Consider the following 25,297-nt stretch of genomic DNA (forward strand, 5'->3'; position numbering starts at 1 on the left):
ATATAAATGTAAAAGATGTAAAACTGTTGCATGGATTCTTACATTACTTGCTCTTTGAGGATAAAGCTTTGTTTTAATATTATTCATGTTGAAATATATTGCTATTATTTATTCATTTTTATTCATTATGGCTTCATTCCCAATTTTAAAGGAAATGTTTTAATGACATATCTAAGTATGAAGTTTAGTGTGGAATTTTACAGAAACTATTTATCAAGTTAAGAAAATTCACTTTTGTTCCTAGCTTTAAAAAAGTTTCAAATAAATTATATTTAATTTTTCAAATATTTTCTGTAATACTGAGATAATACTATATTTTTTCTCTTAATTTGTGAATGTGGTGAATAACATCAGTAGATAAGTTGAACTAACATCACATTTCTGAAATAAACTTAAGTTTGTCTTAATGAGTTTTTACCTCTTGTTAATCAGTTTGCTCAAATTTTGTTTAGGAATTTTGCATCTGATTTCATATGTTAGATTGGCATGTAAATGTCCTTCCAATTAACCTGTGTAGTGTTGGCATTGGTTTTACTAGCTTCGTGTAATCAATTTGAGAGTTATTTCTTTTGCTATTCTCCAGACACTACTATGAAATATATTTACATAGTCCCAGAAGTATTTGTGGCACTTTGCAAAAGTGTTTGGGCCTCTCATTTGCTCTAAGCAAAATCTGCCTAGTTCTGCTTATTTCGAACCAGTTGAGTTAAACTATATTTTCCTAAGAATGCTTCCCATTTCATACAAAATTTCATTGTTATTGGTATGAATTTGTTCATAATATTATCTTTTAGTATTTTAACATTTAGTATTGTTAATTATATTCTCTCTAGTTATGTATTCCTCTTTTTTATTCTTCAGGTTATTTTCTGTCTCCTCTCATTCTTCCTAATCTATCTCACTAGCAGTTTGTCAATTTTATTGGTCTTTTCAAAAAACATATGCTTGGCTTTGTTGATCTTCTCCACTGTCTTTGTGATTTAATTAATTTCTATTCTAACCTTTATTAATTTATTCCTTCTTGGTTTCTTATTCCTATTTCAAACTCAACCTAGATATATAGCACACTAATTTTCAATTTGTCTTCCTTCCTAAAGCATTATAGGTAATAATTTCCTCTAAGTATTCCCTTGAGCTATATATCCCTCAAGTTTTATTGTTCTATTTTCAGTATTTCTCAATTATAAGTATTTTTTAATTTCAATTATAATTTATTCATGACCCAGGAATTATACAGATGTACCTTTAAAAAACATTCCATATAATAATTTCCTTTATTTGCCTAAATTATTTTTAGGTGTCCTATATAATACTAATGCTTTGAAAATCATCAGCTTAATATGCAGTCGATTTTTGTTAATTTACCATATGTCCAGGAAAAGAACACATTACAACCTCTTGGTGAATTTAAACTTTTCTCTTTAGATAGTAAGCGTTGTTAGCAATTTATTTTTACTGATACTTGTATAACTATACCAGCTTTATTTAGTAAGCTCTTGAATATCTTTTCATCCTTTGATTTCCAAACTTTCCTCATTCTTTTATTTGTTATGCTTTTTATATGCAGTATGTAACTATATTTTGTTTATATTATAAGCTGTCAGTCTTCAGAGAGTTTAGGATTTTATTTTTACATTTATTATATTACAGAAATATTTGGATTTATTTTATCATCCTAGGTCATCTACTTTCTATTTATCTAGTTTTTCCATGGTGTTTTTATCCTTCATTTTCTTCTTCCTTCAGATTAGTTTATTTTCTCTTTCCATTTTTCCTTTCTCTGTGTTTAGGAATTATATAGTCTATTGCTACACATTTTCTAGCGATTACTCTAGACATTTTAGCATGCTATTTAAATTAATGTCTTCCTATTTCCCCTGAAATATAAAGACTTTAGAACACTTAATTCTGATTCCACCCTTCCTAAAGTATATACTATGTTTACAGATAAATTGATTTTGTACTTTTAATTATATAAAATATATATGGTTTTTTGATCCTCTATAAAAATTAATATTTGAACAGTAGTAAAGCCATAATATTTCCTCTGCTTACAAATTCTTGCATCTGCACCTTTATTCTATGATAATATTTTCTTCAAATTTTTTTTCAGAGGAAAATTGCTCATAATAAACTACACAAGTTTGGAATTAGGTAAAAAAATAACTTTAATTCATCTTTGTTCTTGGACAATAGCTTCACTGTGCACTGAATTCAAGATTAACAGTTATTTTCTTGGCTGGAGAAGTAGCTGTGAGGTCATAGTTCTTGCCTAGTATGTGCAAGACCCTGGGATCAATCCCCAGTCCCAATCAATCACTTAATCAATAATCAAAACCCAAAGCAAGTTATTTTCCCTTGGGATAATTCTGTCTTGATGTATCTTTATTTGAGTAATTAGCTATCAGTTATTAAGCAACTTTTTTCCTGTTTTTAAAGAATTATTCTTTTTGTCTTTGGTATTCTTCATCTTCATTATAGTATGTATAAATGTGAATTTTTTTATATGCAGTACTTGAGATTTATCTGGCTTATTATCTATGGAGATTGGAATTTTCCATAATTTCTAGTAACTTCTCAATAACTTTTTTTTAAACTTTTTTCTTCTCTGATTTTTATTTTAAAATATTTTAGAACTTTTCACACCATCCTTCATGTATAGTTGCTGTTTTTTTCAAAATATTTTTAAATTCTGTGTCTCTGTGTAGTGAACTCAAATAACTTTTTCAAGTTTTTCATATCTTACCTAATTATTAAATTTATCACTATTATGCTGTTTATTTTAGATAGTTTTGTCTGATCAGTTTTGAAACTCTTGTTCTTTTAACATACCCATAATATTTTAAGAGAATAAATGAGGGAATAATACTACCTAAAATACTAATTTATATTTAGTATTTTATTATTTTAATATCTGTACTGTTTACAGATCTGATTCTGCAATTTGTTCTTTCTATAAAATCTTACTCAAGGTGAGCTACCAATTTGTGTGTTATGAGAATTTATCTTCCTTGGAACTATGTAAGAATTTTTTGAAAACTTGGCATAAAGAATTTGCAGAAAAAAAATTGAGTTTACTTCTGGCAGGTCCCTGGAGGTATTGCCAAGACAGGACAATGTTAAATTACATTTTCTGCTAGGGTTTTAGAGACCACACAGATAATAAGAATTCTGACCTACAATCCAGACAAGGACAGTTTTATAGTTCAAAAAATTTCAAGATACATTCTATTGCTTTGTTTTGTTTTATTTTTCTGAACAACCCAAAGCCAAGGCTAAACAACTATCTTCCTGTAGGAGTTAGTGTTTTTCTCATTCATCCAATAAGGTAGTCATATTTTAGAGATTCTCGGCTTCTCTTACAAGTGTCTCTTATGTGACTTTTCCACCTTGTAGTATAGAGGCTTTGTCTTTTCTCCTCAGTTTATGGTCTTTAAAAATCCAAGCTTCAGGCCATAACTAGAAAAAAAAAAATCCTGGTCCTGGCTTTTAGTCTTTATCTATCTGTGCCCTCTTTGTATCTGTCTTCAAAGAACTCACAGATTAAGTATATGCTTTAAAATATTTTATTCTTCATTTTAGTTCTTCTAATTCACTATATGTCTAGAAACCAAACAATTTTTAGGTCATATTAAAATACTTCTAGATATCATTATTGCCTAAATGTTTAATAGTTCCTAAATGTTAATCTGATTGGTAGGGGTCTTATTTTCTCCTTTATTTTTTAGGTTCTTTTTAAAGTTTACTTATTTATTTATTTATTTATTTATTTTAGGTATATATGACAGCAGAATGCATTTTGATTCGTTGTGTACAATTGCACCATACCTTTTCATTTCTCTGGCTGTGCATGATATAGCATCACAACATATGAGCAGTCATACATGTACCTAGGGTAATGATGTCCATCTCATTCCACCATCTTTCCTGCTTCCATGCTCCCGCCCCACACCTCCCTCCCCTTTGCCCCATCAACATTCCTCCATTCTTCCCATACTCCACTCCCATTATGGATCAGCATCCACTTATCAGAGAGAACATTTGGGTTTTGGCTTTTTGAGACTTCACTTGGTATGATATTCTCTAATTCCATCCATTTTCCTGCAAATGCCATGAATTTATTCTCTTTTAATGCTGAGTAATATTCCATTGTGTATATATACCACAGTTTCTTTATCCATTCATATAATCTAGGTTAATTCCACAGTTCAGCTCTTATGAATTGAACTGCTATAAATATTGAGATGGCTCCATTACTATAGTATGCTGATTTTAAGTCCTTTGCATATAGACCAAGGAGTGGCATAGCTAGATCAAACAGTGGTTCCATTCCAAGTTTTCTAAGGAATCTCCATACTGCTTTCCAGAATAGTTGCACCAATTTGCAGTCCCACCAGCAACATATGAGTGTGCCTTTCCCTCACATCCTAACCAACATTTATTATTGTCTGTATTCTTGATAACTGCCATTCTGACTGGTGTGAAATGAAATTCTAGAGTAGTTTTGATTTGAATTTCCCAAAGCAATCCTTAGCAAGAAGAGTGAAGCAGGAGGCATCACAATACCAGACCTTAAATTAATCTATAAAGATTTGGTAAAAGTATGGTATTGGCACCAAAATAGACATGTAGACCAATGGTACAGAATAATAGACACAGAGGCAAAAAACACATAAATACAGTTATCTCAGACAAAGGTGCCAAAAACATATTTTGGAGAAAAGATAGCCTCTTCAACAAATGATGCAGTGAAAACTGGAAATCTGTATGCACCAAAATGAAACTAACCCCCTATCGCTCATCATGCACAAAAATTAACTCAAAGTGGATCAAGGAATTTGATCAGAAATCCTTTGCCTAATACAAGAAAAAGTAGGCCCAAATCTTCATTATGTTGGATTAGGCCCCAACTTCCTAACAAAACTAAAGTTCAAGAAATAAAATCAAGAATTTATAAATGGGATGAATTCAAACTAAAAAGCTTCTTCTCTGAAAAACAATCAATGAGTTGAAGAGAGAGCCTACATTTTGGGAGCAAATTTTTGCCACACACACATCAGACAGAGCACTAATCTCCAGAATATATGAAGAACTCATTAAGCTTAACACCAAAAAAAAAAAAAAAAAAAAAAAAAAACCCAATCAATAAATGGGCTAAGGAGCTGAACAAACACTTCTCAGAAGAAGATATACATTCAATCAACAAATATATGATAAAATGTTCAACATCTATTTTCCCCTTTAAATAAAAATGAAAAATTACATACTATTGTCACCAACTGAAAAGTTTTAGTCATAAGCAGCATATCTTCAAAGTTACAGAGAACCGAAACTAGGATAGACAGCTACAGAGAACCTAGACTAAGATAGACAGCTACTAAGAGAAGAAAATACACTTTTTTTCTGTGCTGCTTTATGTAAGAAAATATTATGAGCAGCATATCACTTAGATTTGTTTCTAGTGGTTTTCCTCACTACAAATTCATGGCCAGTTATAAGTTAAATAAAATAAAGCCTTATACACCAAGTATATACACTTCTAGTAGGAGAAAGAGGGGAAAAGTAGAAGTAAGAGACAAATGATTTCATTTCAATATCACAATATTACAAGTAGTATTCTTTTTTTTTTAAAGAGAGAGAGAGAGAGAGAGAGAGAGAGAGAATTTTTAATATTTATTTTTTAGTTATTGAGGGACACAACATCTTTGTTTGTATGTGGAGCTGAGGATCGAACCCGGGCCGCGCGCATGCCAGACGAGCGCGCTACCGCTTGAGCCACATCCCCAGCCCCAAGTAGTATTCTTATAACCATTATTTATTTCATTGATATTTACTTAGCACTTACTATTTAACGTTTGTTATTCTAGGTGCTAGGGATATAACAACAGTGAATGAAGAGTGATGAATAATGATACATAAATGAAAATTTAAAAATAAGAAAATAGTACAATATGTCTTTGAAAATGAGAAAATACTACACACATATCATTTGTTATTATCATATTAATAGAATAAGGATGCAAATAATTCTTATGTACCATGATTACAATGACTGCTTTTCTCTCTGCACAGGAGAAAATATGGTTTAATAGACTTGGGAGTTTTCAAAGCAATTTTCACTGGCAAAGTTCCTTACTTAATGAAATTTTCAAAATTCTATTAATCTATAATTTGACACTTTTCTGTTAGAGTCTGTAAACAAGTCTGGATGGTGCCTGGCAAAATGCCAGAGGGAGTGGTTTGTGAAGTAACGCCAGCAAGCCATTAAGTGTGGAGATTCCTTATTGGTTGACTGCTGTATCTAGTTTATGTTAATTAAGATAAGCTGTGTGGAATGTATAAATACCTCTGTTGTCCTACAATAAATGGCTCCTACTCCTGCTGTATCAATGTACACAAGTTGTTCGTCATGCCCCCCCCCCCCGCCCAGTTATTTTATTGCAGCCGGACTGAGGCACTTTTCAACTCTCATTCAGTCACAAATTCAGAAGAAACATCCAATAATTCACATTGGCCTTTCAAATAAATCAATTGTTTTAGCCTGTACAGTAATCTAGTTCAACTTCTATTTTCTTCACCAATAAATCTCAGATTTCATACCCACAATCAGCCATGGGCCAGAATGAAAGATTTAACTAAAGCTTCAGTATGGTAAGCACTCTGATACATTTCCACACTATAAACACTTAATGAGACTTGTTCCCAACAGACTATATGAGTATATACTACATCAATTTATTTCATAGTATTATATTTGTATGAGCAGAATAGAGGAAAGGTTATTTTAGATTTTTTACCAATATAGCTTCCTGTAAATAATGAAAAGTACAACTATTTAATTTATAAAATCATTAAAAATGGTTAAATGTTCAATAAATTTTGTGGTAGTATCTAGTTCAGACAGTGTTTGCAGCTATTGTAACTTGGATATAAAAAATATATAAAACTTGGGCATTTCATATTAGTTTATGCATCCCTTTCTCTGACTAGAATTGATGTCAAAGGTTGTAAGGACAATATTGGCCACAGGAATATATCTTCAGCACTTCTGCTTGCCTTATTCAGAAGTGAGTCAGGCATTCAGAGGACCTTTTTTAAGAAAAAGACATCATTCTCATATTTATGCCCATTTTCATCAAAGCTACAGACACTCTCTCTCCCAGTTTCCAACCCCTGCTATTTCTTGCCTGTAGCAGTCACTTTCAACTAATATGAGAAATACAAGATGCCTCAGAAGGAGGAACAATTTGGAAATCTTCTGTCTTCTTCTATAATCCTAAGAATATAAAATACAATATCTGGGATAAACAAGATCCCTTATGGGAGCATCCCCTGATGCAATTCTGTTTAGACTGTGGAAATGAGTTATACAATTCTATTCATCTACTCTGGAAAATTTCACCTCACCATACCTAGAACCTCCCAAATAACGACTGTTTATACTTTTTTTTATTAGTTACTCATGATAGTATAATGATCTTGACAATTCATACATTTGAATCAAATGGGGTATAATTTCTCATTTTTATGATTGTACAGGTTGCAGAATCACATTGGTCATACAGTCACCTATATACATACAGTAATAATAATGTCTATTTTATTCTGCTGCCCTTCCTATTCCCCCTCCTCTCCCCTCCCATCACATCTCTCTACCCAATCTAATGTGACACACTTCTTTTTTTTTTCTCCTTACAACATCCTACATGTATTCTGTATAACGATGAGGTCTCCTTCCATCTTCCATGCAATTCCCCTTCTCCCTCCTTTTCCCTCCCACCTCTCTTCCTTATTTAGTGGTAATCTTCTTCTCATGCTCTTCCTCCCTATCCCATTTTGAGTCACCCACCCCCCCCCCTTATATCAGAGAAGACATTCGGCATTTGTTTTTTAGGGACTGGCTAATCTGCTCGAATGCCATCCATTTCCCTGCAAATGCCATGATCTTGTTATTTTTTAGTGCTGAGTAATATTCCATTGTGTATAAATGCCACATTTTTTAAATGATCCATAGACAAAGTCTTACCCACCAAAAAGTTATTTCATCTTTTGGACTTGGTTATATTTATAATTTTTCTGATGCTTCATAAAAACTTAAGAACCTTATCATATATTATGCTGAAATTTGATTAAGCATGCTGTGGTTTGGATATGAGTTGTCCCCTCAAATCTCCTGTGATAATGAAGGAATAGTCAGAGACCAAATTATTAGATTATGAGAACTATCACCTAATCAGTCCATCCTAATTTGAGTATTCTAAGTGATTGATAACTACAGGCATGTGGCCATGGCTGGAAGCAGTAGGTCACTGGGGACATGCCCTGAAAGGGTGCATCCTCCCTACATGCCTTTCCTCCAGGTCCTCCACTTCCCAGGTACCATGAATGCAGTAGCATTCCTCTGCCAGAAACTTCCATCACCATGTTCTGCCTCACATGGGTCCCACAGCCATAGAGTTCCCTGCCTATGAACTAAACCTCTAAAACTGTGAGCCCCCCAAAACTTTTCCTTCTCTAAGTTGTAGGTATTTTAGTTACAGCAAGGAAAAGCTGACTAGCATAAGTACATCAAGTCTATGAGAAGGCAATATAGGATAGAATTAGAATTTCCTCTGAAAATAGACTAGACTCACATACTACTCTTCACTAGCTTTCTAACTAGAACAAGTTACATGAGTTATGTCTCAGTATTGTTTTCTATAAAATGAATATTTACCTCATAGGGACACTATAATATTTAGGTGAAAAATTCATGTCAAATTTTTAACAATCAAAAAATATTATACATTTAATTTATTGAGGGCCCAATACTCTGTTAGTATCTAAGTGATATCCACTAGTATCTCTGGCATAAAAAAAAATGGAGTATTCACTCTTACTGAAGGAAAAGACACTGGGGACTATCATGCTAAGTGAAATAACCCAATCCCCAAAAACAAGGCCAAATGTTCTCTCTGATATGTGGATACTAACACACAATAAGGAGAGTGGGGGGAAGAATAGAATTCCATTGGATTAGACAAAGGGGGAATGAAAAGAAGGAAGGGAGATGCTAATAGGAAGACATTAGAATGAATTAGACATAACTTTTCTATGTTCATGTATGAATACACAACCAATGTAACTCCACATCATGTTCAAGCACAAGATTGGGATCCTAATTAGAATAAGTTACACTCTATGTATGTAAAATATGTCAAAATATATTATATTGTCATGTATATCTAAAAAGAAAAAATAAACAATATGAAAAAATTTTTAAAAAAGAAAGCTATGCATCTAATGAACAAGATTATTGAGTGCTCATTACATGGGACAAATAATTATGATGAAGAGTCACAATTAATCTTCTACCTTATTAGACAAATAGTTATTAAAATTTTCACATGGGTGATAATAACTAGAAATTTAATAAATTTTCACAAGGATGCCAGTAATTAGGAATTTAATAATGATTTTTAGACACGAAGACACCTGTGTGAAGATGTAATTAAAGAAAAAGCAAGCTAGATTTAAATTTATTCATTTTCTAATGAGTTTATCATTAAAGTAATAATGTTAGGAATAATATATGCATTATACATGTTGTGTTTAGTTTACTTTTTAAATTCTAGGTAATTTTTTTGTAATTTTAATTATATTAATTTCTTCATTATAAAAGAATCCACCTCAAGTCATCTCTAAGAATGATACAAAAGACTAAGATTTGTTGAGCATTTATTATGTGTCAGGCATTGCTCTAAACATTTGTACCTTTGTTATTAATTCAGTGATTCTGAAAATAAAATTATGATGTAGACCCTGTTACTATCTAGAAAACTGAGAGTTACATAAATAAATTTCCCAAGATTACAAAGTTAGGAAGTGCCAAAAGTGGGATAGGAACTTAGGAATTAGGATTCTAGAATCCCTACCCTTGTTAAGCACTACATTATTCTGTCTCCCATTAAGAAACTACATATCTGACTGAGGTTTCCAATTGACATCATACTTGAAAGTCTGATAAATTTCTTAACTTCAATATTCAAAATTAAGTTTCTGGTCTTCTTCCCATAACCAGCTTTACCCATAGTCTTCTCTTTCATGGTTGATGAACACTTCATTTATATAACTGCTCAAGCAAGAAAGACAAACAAACCAACCCTCAAAATTATCTGTTGTCAAGAGATATGCTGCCCATATACCCTTTCCAAATGAAACTTGCTGTTCAGCTATGGACAGGACTGTTCTCAGGTGTACAGGGCTATCCTCTCACCTTCAGAGCTCACACATTTCCCAGGGCAAGGTGACCTATATCCAGTAACTGAAAGAGGAATAAAGGCTTGTCCACTTCTGCTTAATAAGGTACTCTGGAGGGCAATCCTCTCTCAAGAATTCACTGCTGATTGACTCAGCCTTTGTGCATCTGGCTCTTAAGTACACTCTGCTCAGACCTGCCCCTTCCTTCTTCCCTTCCCATATGTGAATTCCTAAGAACACCTTGTATCCCAAACTCCATTCTGTGTGTGATTCTGAAGAACCCAGCTAGAAACACCACCCATGACTCCTTTTTTCTCATATCCCACACCCATCTGTCAAAATTCATTTGACTCTACTCACAAAATTTAGCCTTGATGTCCTCTGACATTGCCAAACTAAAATGTGAAGTGGAATGAGGAGGTACATGAAAGTATAAGGGTGAAACCTGGATTACTATATAGCCTCCTACATGGTTTTTCAGCTTCTCTGGCTTACTCTTCTTCAGTCAATGCTCTATGTGCAACCAACATAGTCTTTTTAAGTATCTTTATGTTAAAACCTTATAGTGGATTTCCATTTAACTCAGAGAAATAGCCTACAGAGCCCTCCATAACCTATTCCCACTGACTATCTACCCTAAGCCTCTACACTTGTCCCTTGCTGTTTCCACCCAGGTACCCTGGCTTCTATGCTGTCACTTAAACAAAGAGGACATGTCTTCAACACTTTGCTATAGTTCTCTATCTGCCCCATTTCCCAGTCTATATCAAACCTTTGACAATATCAGAGTTTTTCAATGTAACATATGATATAATTTAGTTATTAATGTTTATTTTTTTTGTCTATAGGCCCTGGCTAAAATGTAAGCCCTTGTAAAATGTCAGGGATTAGATATATCCCAAGCACATAGAGCAGTTCCAATAATAAATATTTGTAAAGATAATAAATCCTACATTTTGGAAGTTGATCTATATAAATAAAGTCATCACTTCAATCCAATAAACAATTCAAATTCATTGGCTTCTTTGGCAGAAGTTTAAAGGAATCAGAATCTACTGATAGAATACTTTCCTATTAATTCACTGGAAGACACAAGAAGTTCACAGAGACTGATAACTAGACTTTTATTTTATCATACTTTAGACTCTAGCAAATGGACCTGAAAGCCCATTTCTCTGTATTTTTGTACGATGACATCAAATCACACCTCTCTCTCAACATACCTCCAGCTCATCGAGTGCACTTCCCAGGGTTGCTGCTTGTGGTTCCGATGGGGCCGGCATATTCTGGATGCCTTGGGAAGCATTTGAAATTACATTGAGGGCATTCTGAATTTCTTCACAAACTGTATCCTTACTGGCTTTGAGGGAAGCAACATCAGAATGTTCCAAACAAGCTGAGCAAATGGAATGCAAGAGGGGGGAGTTCTCCTTCAGTGTGGCTCGTGCCCCTGCAATTTCATCCCTCTGATTTGGAGATTTTAAGTCCTGAGAAGGGAAATTTAAAAAAGAAAATGTAAAGGTATTTTTTTTACAATGCATTATGTGTAAAAGACTTACACACAGAAGCTTTATCTTTCTGTCAGTATATACAAAAAGATAACAGACACTAAATAGTCAGCCATGAGTTCATTAAAGTTATCAATTATTTCTACATTCCTTCAAATTCTGAAGTGCTATAATACAGAAATGTGACAGAGCACAAGTAAAAGTCACAATGGTACAGATGTATAAGACTTGAGTAGATCTCAATATGTCAGCCACATCTTCTTAAGTCACTAAAATACTCTGGCATTCACATAAGTGTATTATAAGACAACTTGAATTATAAGGGTGCTAATTCTTCTTTCCATAAATGTTGGATAATTGCATATAATTTTTGTTAAAATTAAGTGAGTTAAAAACACTAAATAAAACATCTTACCATTCAGCTACTTCTCTGCTGTTTTTCAGAAATACTAACAAATTTATCCTGAATCCTTCTTTCTTTGATAGTTATTCAAGATAGTTTCTGAGCATTTAATATATGTTAGCCCTTTTGTTAGACTCTGAGTTTATAAATGTGAATAATATGAAAGGGTATTGTTCAGATAAGGCTTATGTTCCTGTATGTGTGAAGGAGACCTTTCAATAAACAATAAGCTAGGTAAACAAATACACAAGACAATTTCAGGTAATGAAATTACAAAAAATGAAATGTCAAAGAGATTGACTTGAGAGAGGAAAGCTGTTTTAATCCAGCAGTCAACAAAGATATTTATGTGGAGATGACAATTTACAGTAAATCTAAATAAAGAGCCTTACAAACAGAGAATAGAGGCAAAAGAAAGTCCTAGCTAAGTGATAGCTGATCAAAGATACAGTGGAAAAAACCTGACTAGCACTACCTTAATGAAGTGTTAAAAAGTTGGCATCTTCAATGACTTCACATGGATATCATGGACTACTTTATACATCTGGCAAAGAAGAGGATATCATTTCTGTGCTTCTCTCTAGAAAACCACAAGCTCCATCCAGTCCCGATAAAAACAAAAAACAAAACCACATAGGGGAATATCCTACATGATACAGGTGCAGTATTCCTCAAAAGCATCGAGATTATGAAAAACAAGGAGACTGATAGACTATTATAGACTAGAAGACACTTCTCAAAGGATATGACAAATAAATTCAAGGTGGTACTCTGGACTAGATCCTAAACCAGAAATAAGACTTTCATGAAAATCTGGGAAAATTTAAATATAATCTATTAATAATTGACAGTAATATATCGGTATGTATTTTTGTAACAAATGTTAAGGTAGATAGGAACTGTCTGTACTAGCTATGTAACTTTTCTGTAAATCTAAAATTATTGTCAAAATTTTTATTTAAATAAAGATAGTTTAAGGGACATTTACAGTAGTTTATGCAATGCATAGATAACATCTTATATAATCTTCATAAAAACTCAGGATAAAAGTGATTCTTATTTCATTTTAAAGATGAGAAAACTGAGGTTTCAAGAGACTAATTTATTTAACCAAGTGGCAGAGTTATACGGTGACATTTATTGTATCAGTGTGACTCCCTATCCCTAATCTTGTCAACTGTACTATACTCTTTCCTGTGTGGAACAATTTCCTTACTTGCTATATAAGAATGATGACTTGATTCTATATCGTTTAACTTATAAAATGCTTGTACACATTATCTTATTGACTCAATGACACCCCTTGAGAAAGTTAGGCTAACATTATTAGCCCTGTTTTAACTAAGTTGGTATTTAATGAAAGTAGACTTGTAAAAGAATTTAGATCTTTTAAGTAAGTCTTTTGATTGCAATTCCATATACCCCTATGCTTTTTTTTCACAAGATTCTGCCACCTCAGGATAATGCTGCCTGAGGTTAATAAATGGCTTTTGCTACTATATTTTTAGTTCTTTCTCTTTTGGAAATAAAGGCTGTCTGCTACTTTAGGCAGGCTTTGGGGAGATTAACCTCTTTACAAGATGTAGGGAGGACAGAAGTAGCTGTCAACTCACTGTTCATACTCACTAATTATCCAAGAAAAGACATTTTGTGATTTTCTTGTCTTGTTAAAATTTCCCCCCTTATTTTTGGTCTGGATTCTAGTTTCAGCTCCATTATTAGGGCTATGAGCAGGGTAAGTCATCCATACTTCAGATGTCTGCTCTTTCATTTGTAAAAATGGAAATAATGACACTTCTGCCAACTCTCTCACAAGACTCAGGATACAGCACATCAGAAATGGAATATATGTAGAAAACAGTAAATAATTATAGAGTATGGAATTATTTAATTCCTCAATTTATCAAATTTAGCATATGTTTTTGTTCTGTGATGATCTTGGTGATTTTTATATCCCCCGCAATTTTATAGCACCACTTACATTCATCCCATTGTGACATAGAGGATAAAGAGTTTAATGTTCACAAAGGATGCATAGCTTCTCAAAGGAATAACAACAAAGAATTGAGGAAGATTCTCTGTATTTATAATATAATATATTATTTCCTCTGAAGTAATTTACACATTTATACTTCTTTATTTAGATTGGCAGTGTCAGAATTATGTAAGTGAAGGGTGAAAAAAGGTGAATGCAAATTATTACAAAGAAGGTTAAGGTTAAAAATTATTTCCTTTGCTCTGACAGTGGCTATGCATATTTACTATAAGTTGCAGTAACTTTAATACTATAGAGACTTTGGAATTTAAAAAGTATAAATATATTCTGGCTTTTGACCTCATACTTTGCCATCTCTGCCCAAGCAACCGTAGAATCCTTAATGAGCACTAATACCCCAAAGAGCAAGCCTATGAAGCCTTCAAGAAAGGACAGGATCCATGAACATAGCAGTAATATACTATGACAGTGGATAGAGGAAAGAAAGGAAAGGTGAATAGTTTAGGTAAGAGAAATTGAGGTGAGAACATTTCTCCCAAAGGATATCAAACATAACAAATTTAAAGCAGTAAACAGACAGATAAAAGGAAAACTAATAACTATCATTCTCCTAAACAAAAGGTTGTTGTGGTAATGTCTGTGGTTGTTTTAACTGATGTTACCAGGGGTTCAAAGGTTCATAGGTTGTCTATATTCTAAGATTGTAAATGAAATCAAAATAAGAATTAAACAACAAGACCAATTAGGGAATTCACTGGATGTAGAAGTATACAGAATCTAATTCCTCCAGGACTGACACTCATTTGATATCTTTTTTTTAAGTGCTCCAGAAGAAAAAGCTCACATGAGATTTCCAAGTGAAGGAGACATTAATGCTTCCAGCTGATGAAGAAGCTCACAGATGGGATTAAAAAACAAGACCTTAAAAATCTGTGCAATTGGGTAGAGAAGTAACGTATTAGTTTTAACCCTGGCAAGAGAACAAATATATTTAAGGATTTTAAAGATCACATAACATAAAAATGGAGGGCTCTAAGTTATAAGCTAATTCAATCATTCATTCAACAAATGTTTCAGAAAATGCATTATGTGTTGAGAATGCAAAGATAAAGAACTCATAGAGAATAAGGGGAGACAAATAAATTCATATGAAAATTAAAATAAAGTTATAAAATAGAGGGGATCTTAATCCCCAATCTTGAGGGGGTTAAAGAAAATTTATCAAAAGAATCTTTTTCCAGTTTTTCAAGGTTCAACTGATAAATAAAATTGCATATATTTAAAGTGCACAGCATGATGCTTTGATATACAGTGTAAAATGGTTAACACAGTCAAGTTAATCAATACATCCATCAGTATAGAGTTATCATGTGGGCATTGTAAAGACATTTAAGATCTGTTCCCTGTAAATATCAAGTAATCAATACAATATTATTAGGCATCATCACCATGCTGTAATGAGATATCCAGAATTTACTCATCTGAAAACTATAAGTTTATATCCTTTGACCAATATCGCCCCATTTCCCCCCATTCCCCACCACTGCATCCACCATAATATTCTGTTTCTAGGAGTTAAACTCTTAAATTTCTTTGAAGTGAGATCACAATGTCTTTCTATGTCTACGTGATTTCACTTAGCATAATGTCCTCCAGGTTAATCCAAGTTGTTGTAAATGGCAGGATTTCAGAGAAAGTGAAACTTAGAGAATTAGAACTTATCCCTGTGAACAATGCAGAACAATAATCAATCACTCAATCAATAGCATGTGCAAACGCCTGAAGCATGAAAGGAGCATGCAGCCACTACAGGTGTTACTACAAGTACAGAAAACCTGAGCAGGAATTCTGATAAATCCAGCTGGAAAGTTAGGCAGGAGGTATTTCACATACCATGCTAAGAACACTAAAAGCAATAAGTTTAAATATGTATTTTCAAAAAATTTCCCTGGTGAAAGCCTTTTGAATTGATTAACAATTATGACATTGTAATCAGGGAGACCAAGGACAATGTGTGCCTGAACACTGTATCCAGGTAATATTGAGGAAGTAAAAATTTTAAGACTGGGATACTTAGATGGGAGGGAGAAGAGATGGTATTTACAAGTATTTAGAAAATGGTTTCACCAATTGTATAGATAGTGATGCAGACACCAACATGGGAATAAAGAAAAAAGAATATGTTTGGAAGACAAAGGTTAAGCACATTTTGTCACCTACCAAATTTCAAATGCCACCATAAGATCTAAAATGAAAGCACACTCTAGAATTCAGAGAAGAATCTAGCCTAGAATAGACATATATGAATTATTAGCTCCCATTTGGGAGCCAAAGCTAAGTAGGAAGGTTACAGGTCCTTCTTCCCAGATGAGTGTTACAAGGAGAGGAACCTAGAAGTCATAAATTGTTATTCAAAGATGTCACCATAATAATTTTATGTGCTAACCCCAAAGGCCAAACATTGCATATACTTAAATTACCAAAAAGGGCATCAGAAAGTACTGAATATTTTTTTAAAAAAATTAAGTTTGAAAATGTTTTTAAAAAATGCACACCAGAGTTTAGAACCTGTATTATTATGGATAATCATCTTTATCATAAGAAGCCACATAGAAAGATGAGTTCTGTATCAAGGAAACTTTAAAATGTGGATCTGATCACCTTAAAATGGAGTTTTATATTAAAGGACACATGACATAAACATCTATAAATTATGAATAAACTTGACAATTTGTTAATAGAATTTTTTCCTAAACATAGAAACACTAGATCAAGATCCAAGTACTATAACTCGTAATGCCTAATAGCATATGGCATATATTAGAAGTTTATTACACTTTTGTTGAAGAAATGAAAAGGACTAATGAATTGAAAAATAAGTAGAGGAAATTTAATTTATAATGGTGATGGAGACCTCAACTATGATTACTCCAAGAAATCAAATTTATGAAGAGGATAATTAAACTATACCCATCTTCACATTAAATTTTAGCAAAGCCATTGGTGCTACTATGTTGGAAAATGGATAGTTTCTACCAAAGCTGAACACACCTTTTTACCAAGCTATTCCACTTCTAGGAGAGGATACACATATATAGAAATGTGTTCATATGTTCACCAAAGACACATTTGAAAAATGTTCATAGCAGCCATCTCCATACTACACCTAAAATGGACTCAACCCAAAATAATGAGGGTAAACAAAATTCAGCTTACATGCAACAATATGATAGATGGAACAAAAAACATCAGACACAAAATAATACATATTGTTTGATTCCGTCCATATAATGTTCAGACTCAGGGAAAACTAACCTATGTTGTTAGAAATCAGAATAGTGATTATACAGGGAGAAAAGACGATGGACTAGAGAAAAGAAGCAAGTCCCAGCAGTTCTCCAACCCTAGACTTAGAATGCAGGAAAAATTTTCTTCATGGATGTGAGTAACAAAGGAACCTCACCGGATTGAACTACAGGAAAAAAATTATAGAACTACAGAAAGTTGGTAACTTGGACATGAGAAATAATTCCTTAGAGATGCAGAGAAGAGTGGAGCAGGGAGCATTACGTAAGATATGCATAGCCAGTGGATAAAGAAATTTAAAAATAAAGAAAAACTGACCTGCAGTAACCCATGGTCTACAGAGGAAGACCCATTTTAATGGACACAGAGTTGACATGGAAAGTTTATCAATGAAAACAAATCCAGAACAGTCCAGGGGGGTGAAAGCGTTCCACGCGGGCCACAAGTCCTCCAGTGGGCCGGAGCAGAAAGCCTTCTAGGGATGTGAAGCTAGAAAGCCCACTACAGGCAGGTTCTGGAGACCTGTAGGTGTGGAATAGGCGGGCAGGTAAGGACTGTTCCTGGACTCTGAAAGTTGTTCCTGTGCAAGCTGCATGGGTTTAGGAACTCAGCCTCGGATGAAAAAAATTCCCCGAATATGCCTGAAACAAGAGAGGCTGAAACAGGCACAAAGAAAATTTTACTTGGACCATTTAGCTTCTGGATCCCAAGAGAGAAAACTCTCATAATCACTGGTGCCCCATAAGAGCTATTGTGAAGATGCTCACTGCAGCCACACAAGGGCATCTGCACACCAGGGTGGATAATCAATAGTTTACATCCACAGCAATGAAGGTGAATCCTGTGAAGGGTTATTCCCTATGCCCTGAAGGTAGAGTTTAACTGAAAGAAGTCCAGCAGAGATTGGCAGCTCCACATCAATAGGAGGATAATCCAAATATCAAATACCCACCAACAGAGTTCCAAAACCCACTAAAGTCCAAACCTCACCTGGTAATTCCAATGCAGAACTTTGCATTATCACAGCTACAGGATTACACAATTCATCAGCATCCCCCATCTATCCCACTTAGTACTAGGAGCTTGGAAGTCCAGAGCTAGTATGCCTGGCCAGCAGCTAGGTGAAGAATATAAATATAATGGTTAAAAACAAAGAGCCAAAAATAAATGTAAAGAATCAAAATTCATCCCTGCAAACAGATTTGATCACCAAAGTGGAAACAAGTCCTCTCTCATTTTCTTTTTATGTTTTCCCTTTGTATCTTTTTCTGTTATTCCCCATACTCATTTTTTTTTACTTTTTTAAATTTTAACTTTTTTTCAAATTTTCAAACATAAATTCATCATACTGAATTATTCTTAAATTTTTATTAGGCATGCTTTTGTGAGTGTGTGAGTGTGTGTGTGTGTGTGTGTGTGTGTGTGTGTGTTTATTATTTATCCTTGATTAGGCTGAGATGTAGTACAATTACATGAGAGTTCAAATTGTTTGATCTGATACATGCTGGTTTGTTCATACCTAGGTTCTGGACCCTCCTATCTTACCTTCTTTTTCTCTTCCCCCAGCAAGAGCCAACATTTCCTCTTCCCATCTGCTCTGTCCTCTTTTCATTATTCTCAGTTAATTTTTTATTGCTTCTTCTTTATAGCTGACACCTGCTACCTATCTCCTGCCTCTGATAATTTTTCAAAACATTTCAAACTTTCTCTTTCCTTCTTATTCTATTTTCTGTTACTTAAGAAACTATACTCCCAATAAGTAGTACAAATTACATAGTTTATATAATTCCTACTCCATTAAATTTGTAGTGATTATTAATATAGTGGAGAACACAGTAAACACCTGCTCTCAAATACCTGATCAAGTTCATGGTTTTTTATTGATGCTGATATTGTTAAACACTAACACCACCATTCCTATATAGGTGGTAATTAGCATTATAGTAGTCAAAATAGATACCAGGCATTTATTTTAAGGCCTTCCATCTGCAGCTGACATTAATATTATTCCTGGCTCTCCTCTTCCTCTAAGAGGAGTTAAAAAGAGATTGTGATAATTCAAGATGGCAGTTAGAGATTCTGCTGCCAAGAAATACTACAAGCAACAATGAACCTCACCTCCCACAAAAGTTTTAGCCCCACCTGAGTATTAACTTTACTCTACCTCAAAGAATTGAGGAGACAAAAACCCCAAACCAACAACCAAAACCTGAGGAGGAACAATCAGAGAGGAATCTCAGGTTCATCCCTTGACATCTACTCATGCATCAAAAACAGAGAGAAGTTTCAGAACAAATAAGATAATTACATACCAAAAAATGTACAAAAAAGGAGGAAGGGGAATCTATTTCAATTCATGCACAAATCCAAGACCACTAAAAACATGAGGAAATAGGCAAACAAAATTGAGAATCTCCCAACAAAGGATCCCACAAATATTAAAGTGGACAAAATTCCAGAGAAAGGTTATAAAAAACTGATTATTAAAATGTTCAATGAACTAAAATAAGGTCTAAGGAATGAATTACAGAGCAAATAGAAGAGATGAAAGACCACTTAAAGAAATAGAAATATTGAAAGGAAACCAATCAGAATTCCTAGAAAGACACAATCAAATTAAAAATTCACTAGAAAGCTTCACTACCATACTAGACTTAATAAAAAAATAGTACTTCAGGCCTTAAAGACAAGATATATGAACTTGAGTACACAGAATGCAGTAAAGGGGGGAAATGATTGAACTCTGGGACAACATTAAAGGACCAAACCTGAGAATCATTTGAATAGAAAAGAACATGGAGATACAATATAAAGGTAGTAAGAGCATTTTCAACAAGATAGTTTCAGAAAATTTTGCATATCAAAATTAGATATCTGGGCTGGGGCTGTAGCTCAGTGGCAGAGCACTTGCTGAGCATGCATGAGGCCCTAGGTTCAATCCTCAGCACCACATAAAAAATAAACAAATAAAATAAAGGCATTATGTCAATCTACAACTACAAAAAAATGTTTTTAATTAGATACCCAATACAGGATGCATACAGGACTCCAAACAGACATGATAAAAAGAGAATTTCTCCAAGAAAAAAACAATCAAAATACCTAGCATATAAATAAAGAAAGAATATTAAAAACTTCAAGAGACAAATATCAGGTCATATTTAGAGGCAAACCAATAAAGCTCACTACTAGCTTATTTTTCAAATCAGATCCTAAAATCAAGGAGCACATGGAAAAAAATATTCCAAACTCTAAAAGAAAAAAACTGCCAGCCAGGGCTGCTATACAAAGCTCAGTTTCAAATTAGAGGGAAAAAATAAAAACTTTCCATAGGAAAACTGATCCATGACCACCAAGCCAGAACTACAAAGAATACTCAAAGACAAAGTACACACAGAGAAACCCCAAAACAACCCCCAAAGTTCACACAGAGGAAGATCAATAGAAGAAGAATCTACTAAATGATAATCAAGGCAGTATTAAATATTTTTAAAAATCAAAATGGCAGGAAAACTTAAACACATACCCATACTAACCCTGAATATTAATGATCTCAACTCCCTAATTAAAAGACTAGATTAGGAGAATGGATCAAAAAACAAGATCCAACTATATTCTGTTTACAAGAGGCAAAGACAACAGGCTAAAGGAAAAAGGATGGGGAAAAATATTTCACAAAAATGTATGTAGAAAAATGAAACTAGACCTCTATCTCTCATCCTGCACAAAAGTAAAATCAAAATGAATGAAAGACTTAGGAATTAGTCCAGAAACATTGAACTGCTAGAAGAAAACATAGGGTCAATACTCCATCATATAAGTGCTGGCACAGACATCTTTAACAAGGCCCCCAAAGCACTAGAAATAAAACCAAGAATCAATAAGTAGGATGCTACTGAACTAAAAATCTTCTGCACAGCAAAGGAAACAAATTAAGAGCATGAAGACACAGCCTAAAGAATGGGAGAAAATCTCGGCCAGCCAACCAACAAGAAATCAATATCCAAAATATGCAAAGAACTGAAAAAAACTTTAACATCAATCCCCCCACACACATAACCCAATCTATAAATGGGCAAAAGAAATAAACAGAACTTCTCAAAAGAAGAAATTCAAATGGCCAATAAATATATGAGAAAAAATGTTCAACATCTCTAGCAATCAGGGAAATGTAAATCAAAACTACATTAAGATTTCATCTCACTCGGGCTGGGGATGTGGCTCAAGCGGTAGTGCGCTCGCCTGGCATGCGTGTGGCCCAGGTTGGATCCTCAGCACCACATACCAACAAAGATGTTGTGTCCCCCGAAAACTGAAAAATAAATATTAAAAAATTATCTCTCTATCTCTCTCTTAAAAAAAGATTTCATCTCACTCCAGTAAGAATGGCAATAATCAAAAATATGAATAATAGTAAATGTTGGTAAAGTTGTGGAGGAAAAGTTACCCTTATGCATTGAAAGTGGGACTGCAGACTGGTACAAGCACTCTAGAAAGCAGTATGGAGATTCCTCCAAAAAAAAAAAAAAAAGAGAGATGGAACCACCATATGACCCAGCTATCCTACTCCTTGGTATGTTCTGAAAGATCTAAAATCAGTATGGTATAGTGATACAGCCACCTCAGTTTTTATTGAAGCACACTTCACAATAGTTAAATTATGCAATCAACCCTGCCAATAGATGAATGGATTAAGAAATTGTGATAAATGTACACAATGGGGTTCTACTTAGTCATAAACTAGAATGAAATCATGTCATTTGCTGGTAATTGGATAGAAATGGAGAACATCATCCTAAGGGAAATAAGCCCGACTCAGAAACACAAAGGTCAAATTTTTTCTCTTATATGTGGAAGCTACACTAAAATAAATGAAAGGAAGAGGGAAGATAGGATTTTATAAAGATATAGGGAAGATCAGTAATATAGAAGATTGAGAGGTAGTGAAGGGATGGAAGTGGAGCAATGTGGAATGAATTATTAGAAACTCATGTGCATATATACATATACCACAGGGAATTTCACCTTTATGTATAAGTGAAAAGATCCAATCAAAAATAAATAAATAGATAAGCAAAAAGAAGTCTAGCAGAGTAGAAGAAGGAGAACAGAGAGGGCAGGGAGGATAGGAGGAAAAAAGGGGAGATCATGAACTGAAACCAAATTTTTTGCATGTATAATTTTGTCAGTATGAATCCAACTACTATATATAACTATAATGTTCTAATTAAAAAAAGAATAGTGGTTATTCTTTTTAGAACTACATGACAGTAGAATGTATTTTGACATATTATACATACATGAAGCCTGACTTATTCAAATTAAGATCCCATTTTTGTGGTTGTACATCATGTGGAGATTCACTGTAGTGTATTCATATATAAAGATAGGAAAGTTATATCCAATTATATTCTTAAGGAGTAATTAAAGACTAGAAAAGAATAAAGAATCATTTGGATTATGGTAATTTTCTGTTTCTCATTCCGAATGCTTGTTACATAGGTGTGTTTAGTTTTGAAAATTTCATTGAGCCATGAAACTTTCAGCTGTACACTTTTCTGAATGTATAATAATCTTCAATAAACTATTCATTACTAGTTTACATATAATCAAAGAAAACAAAAATACTAGTAGAGTCAATCAAATAACCATGGTGTGTACCTTCTCTTGACAAATGACATCGGTATAAACTACATGTGGACCTGCCCTTCTGTCACATTTACTATTTTTAAGGGAGGATGTGAAAATTGGGTATGCAGTCCATCTTCTATCTACTTCCAGAGCTTGTCTTAAAAAGTAAGAAAAAGAAAAATCTGAAAATTTGTAAAATGAAAATAAGAGAAATCTGGCCATCAGAAAGAGCAAACTAAAGAATTTTCATAGCATTTGATTCCATGAATTTTAATACCTAATCAAATGTCAATAAATATCCTTATCCTAACATTTGAATTCTATGTAAGATTTTATGACTTGTTTGCTTGTGCCCTTGGACAAGCCTGCATTTTAGAGAATCAAAGAAAACTTTCTTACTAGGCTTCAACCCTGCCCATGTGAAATAGCTCAGCAGTACTCTGCTCAGCAAAGCAGAACTATATGCAAATTATCAAGTTTCCCTTCCAGGTATTTAAGTGAGGTTTCTGAAGCTGACAAAGACACTGATAGGGAAGGAAAAGAGAACCTATAAAGAGCAGTTTTGTTTTCTTAAGATTAAGAAACATGCAACAGGAAAACCTATTTATACTTGTCTATCTGGATTCCATTTTTCTTGGTTTCTATTTCTAGTCTGCTCTCTGCTGGGATGCTACATGCTAACTGCTTTACTGGTCACCAGAAAGATTCATGTTCTATCAGAAAACAAAATAGTGCAAATGCTTGCTGATTTTAATTATTTTCTTGATAATGATTTTAATTATTTTCTACAACATAAATTAGGAATTGGTATTTTTAACCTTAACTGAGCAGAGGGATATAAGATGGTGAAACAAGAACAGACTATAAATAAAGTTTTGAAGGGGAAAATGCAAGATTTTATAATCAAGACATCATTAAGGAGCAGAGAGGCCTTTACTGCTTTCTATTCTTTCCTTACCAGTTAAAATTTCATATTAATAGGACAAACTCAACAAAGGGAAAAATAAAAAAATTCTTCAAATTCAAATAGGAAATTGAGAAACTATATAATAACAGGATCAAGCTTTCCTGTAAGGTATGTATATGTATTCTGGTCCATTAACACATACCTTGGATAGTTCCATGAATATTAACAAATCAAAGAAATCACCTATTAAAACCTTATTACCTAATTTTTTTTTTTTTTAAAGAGAGAGTGAGGGGAGAGAGAGAGAGAGAGAGAGAGAGAGAGAGAGAGAGAGAGAGAGAGAGAGAGAGAGAATTTTTAATATTTATTTTTTAGTTTTCGGTGGACACAACATCTTTGTTGGTATGTGGTGCTGAGGATCGAACCCGGGCCACGCGCATGCCAGACGGGCGCGCTACCGCTTGAGCCACATCCCCAGCCCCTTATTACCTAATTTTAATGTAGACTACTGTGTCAGTCAAGAAAATATGTATGTGCATGTGTGTGTATGAGTTCAAACTATGCCATGTTCATTTCTATCTATTCAAAACAAGTACAATATACATCCGTCTATAGTTTGCCTAGGACTTATACCCAAAACCTGAAATTCTCTCTGCAGCTACCTGTTTTATGACTTTAAAAAGTAAAAGGAGTAAACAGAAAAATTAATTACTTCAGCAGGACCCAGTTGCTATACCTCATTATTCCCTTCCATATGTATGCTTTATCTTTTAATGTAACAAAATTCATATATCCATATGTCAGAAATTTGTCCTCTAAAGTATAGATTTATTAACAAGCATAAGAGTTAAACTGAATTTTAATACCTAATCAAATGTCAATAAATATTGTTATCCTAACAATTGCATTCTATGTAAGATTTTGTGACTTGCTTGTGAAGTAGACCATGTCTTTTCTGCACATTCTGGTGCATCTTACAGAGCAAATAGCATGATTTAGTCCAAGTAGGATGCAAATTTAGAGATATTGATACAACTTCCTAGTTAATAATTCCTTATGCTTTTTAGTGGTTTATTCTGTTCATCTTAGTTCCAGAAATTTTTTCACTAAAGATCCTATGAGGAGATACAAAACATATTATGCTTTGTTGCCAAAAGAAGAAAAGGACACTTGTCCAAAGGCACACACAGATTAATAAAAAGTTGGCAGTAGTGATTGTTTTTAAGAAAGTCAACATTTACTGAATAGCTATAATGCTTCCTTTACCCAAACACTCTAATTGCTTTCTCATTTAATGGCCCAGCTAT

At 33.6% G+C, this 25,297-nt stretch overlaps 1 protein-coding gene across 5 annotated transcripts in view; it reads right to left on the reverse strand.

Moving 5' to 3' along the window:
* Positions 1-25,297, reverse strand: part of CTNNA3 (catenin alpha 3) — a 1,724,633-nt gene that overhangs the window by 1,290,919 nt on the left and 408,417 nt on the right. For all 5 annotated transcript variants that reach the window (XM_081267908.1, XM_081267907.1, XM_081267910.1 and 2 more), the window contains exon 6: positions 11,463-11,726. In XM_081267908.1, coding sequence (XP_081124034.1) covers positions 11,463-11,726 — 264 coding nt within the window. The remainder of the gene's footprint in view (positions 1-11,462; positions 11,727-25,297) is intronic.

This window comes from Spermophilus citellus, assembly GCF_964194105.1.
Source record: "Spermophilus citellus genome assembly, chromosome: 15".
Lineage (NCBI taxonomy): Eukaryota > Metazoa > Chordata > Mammalia > Rodentia > Sciuridae > Spermophilus > Spermophilus citellus.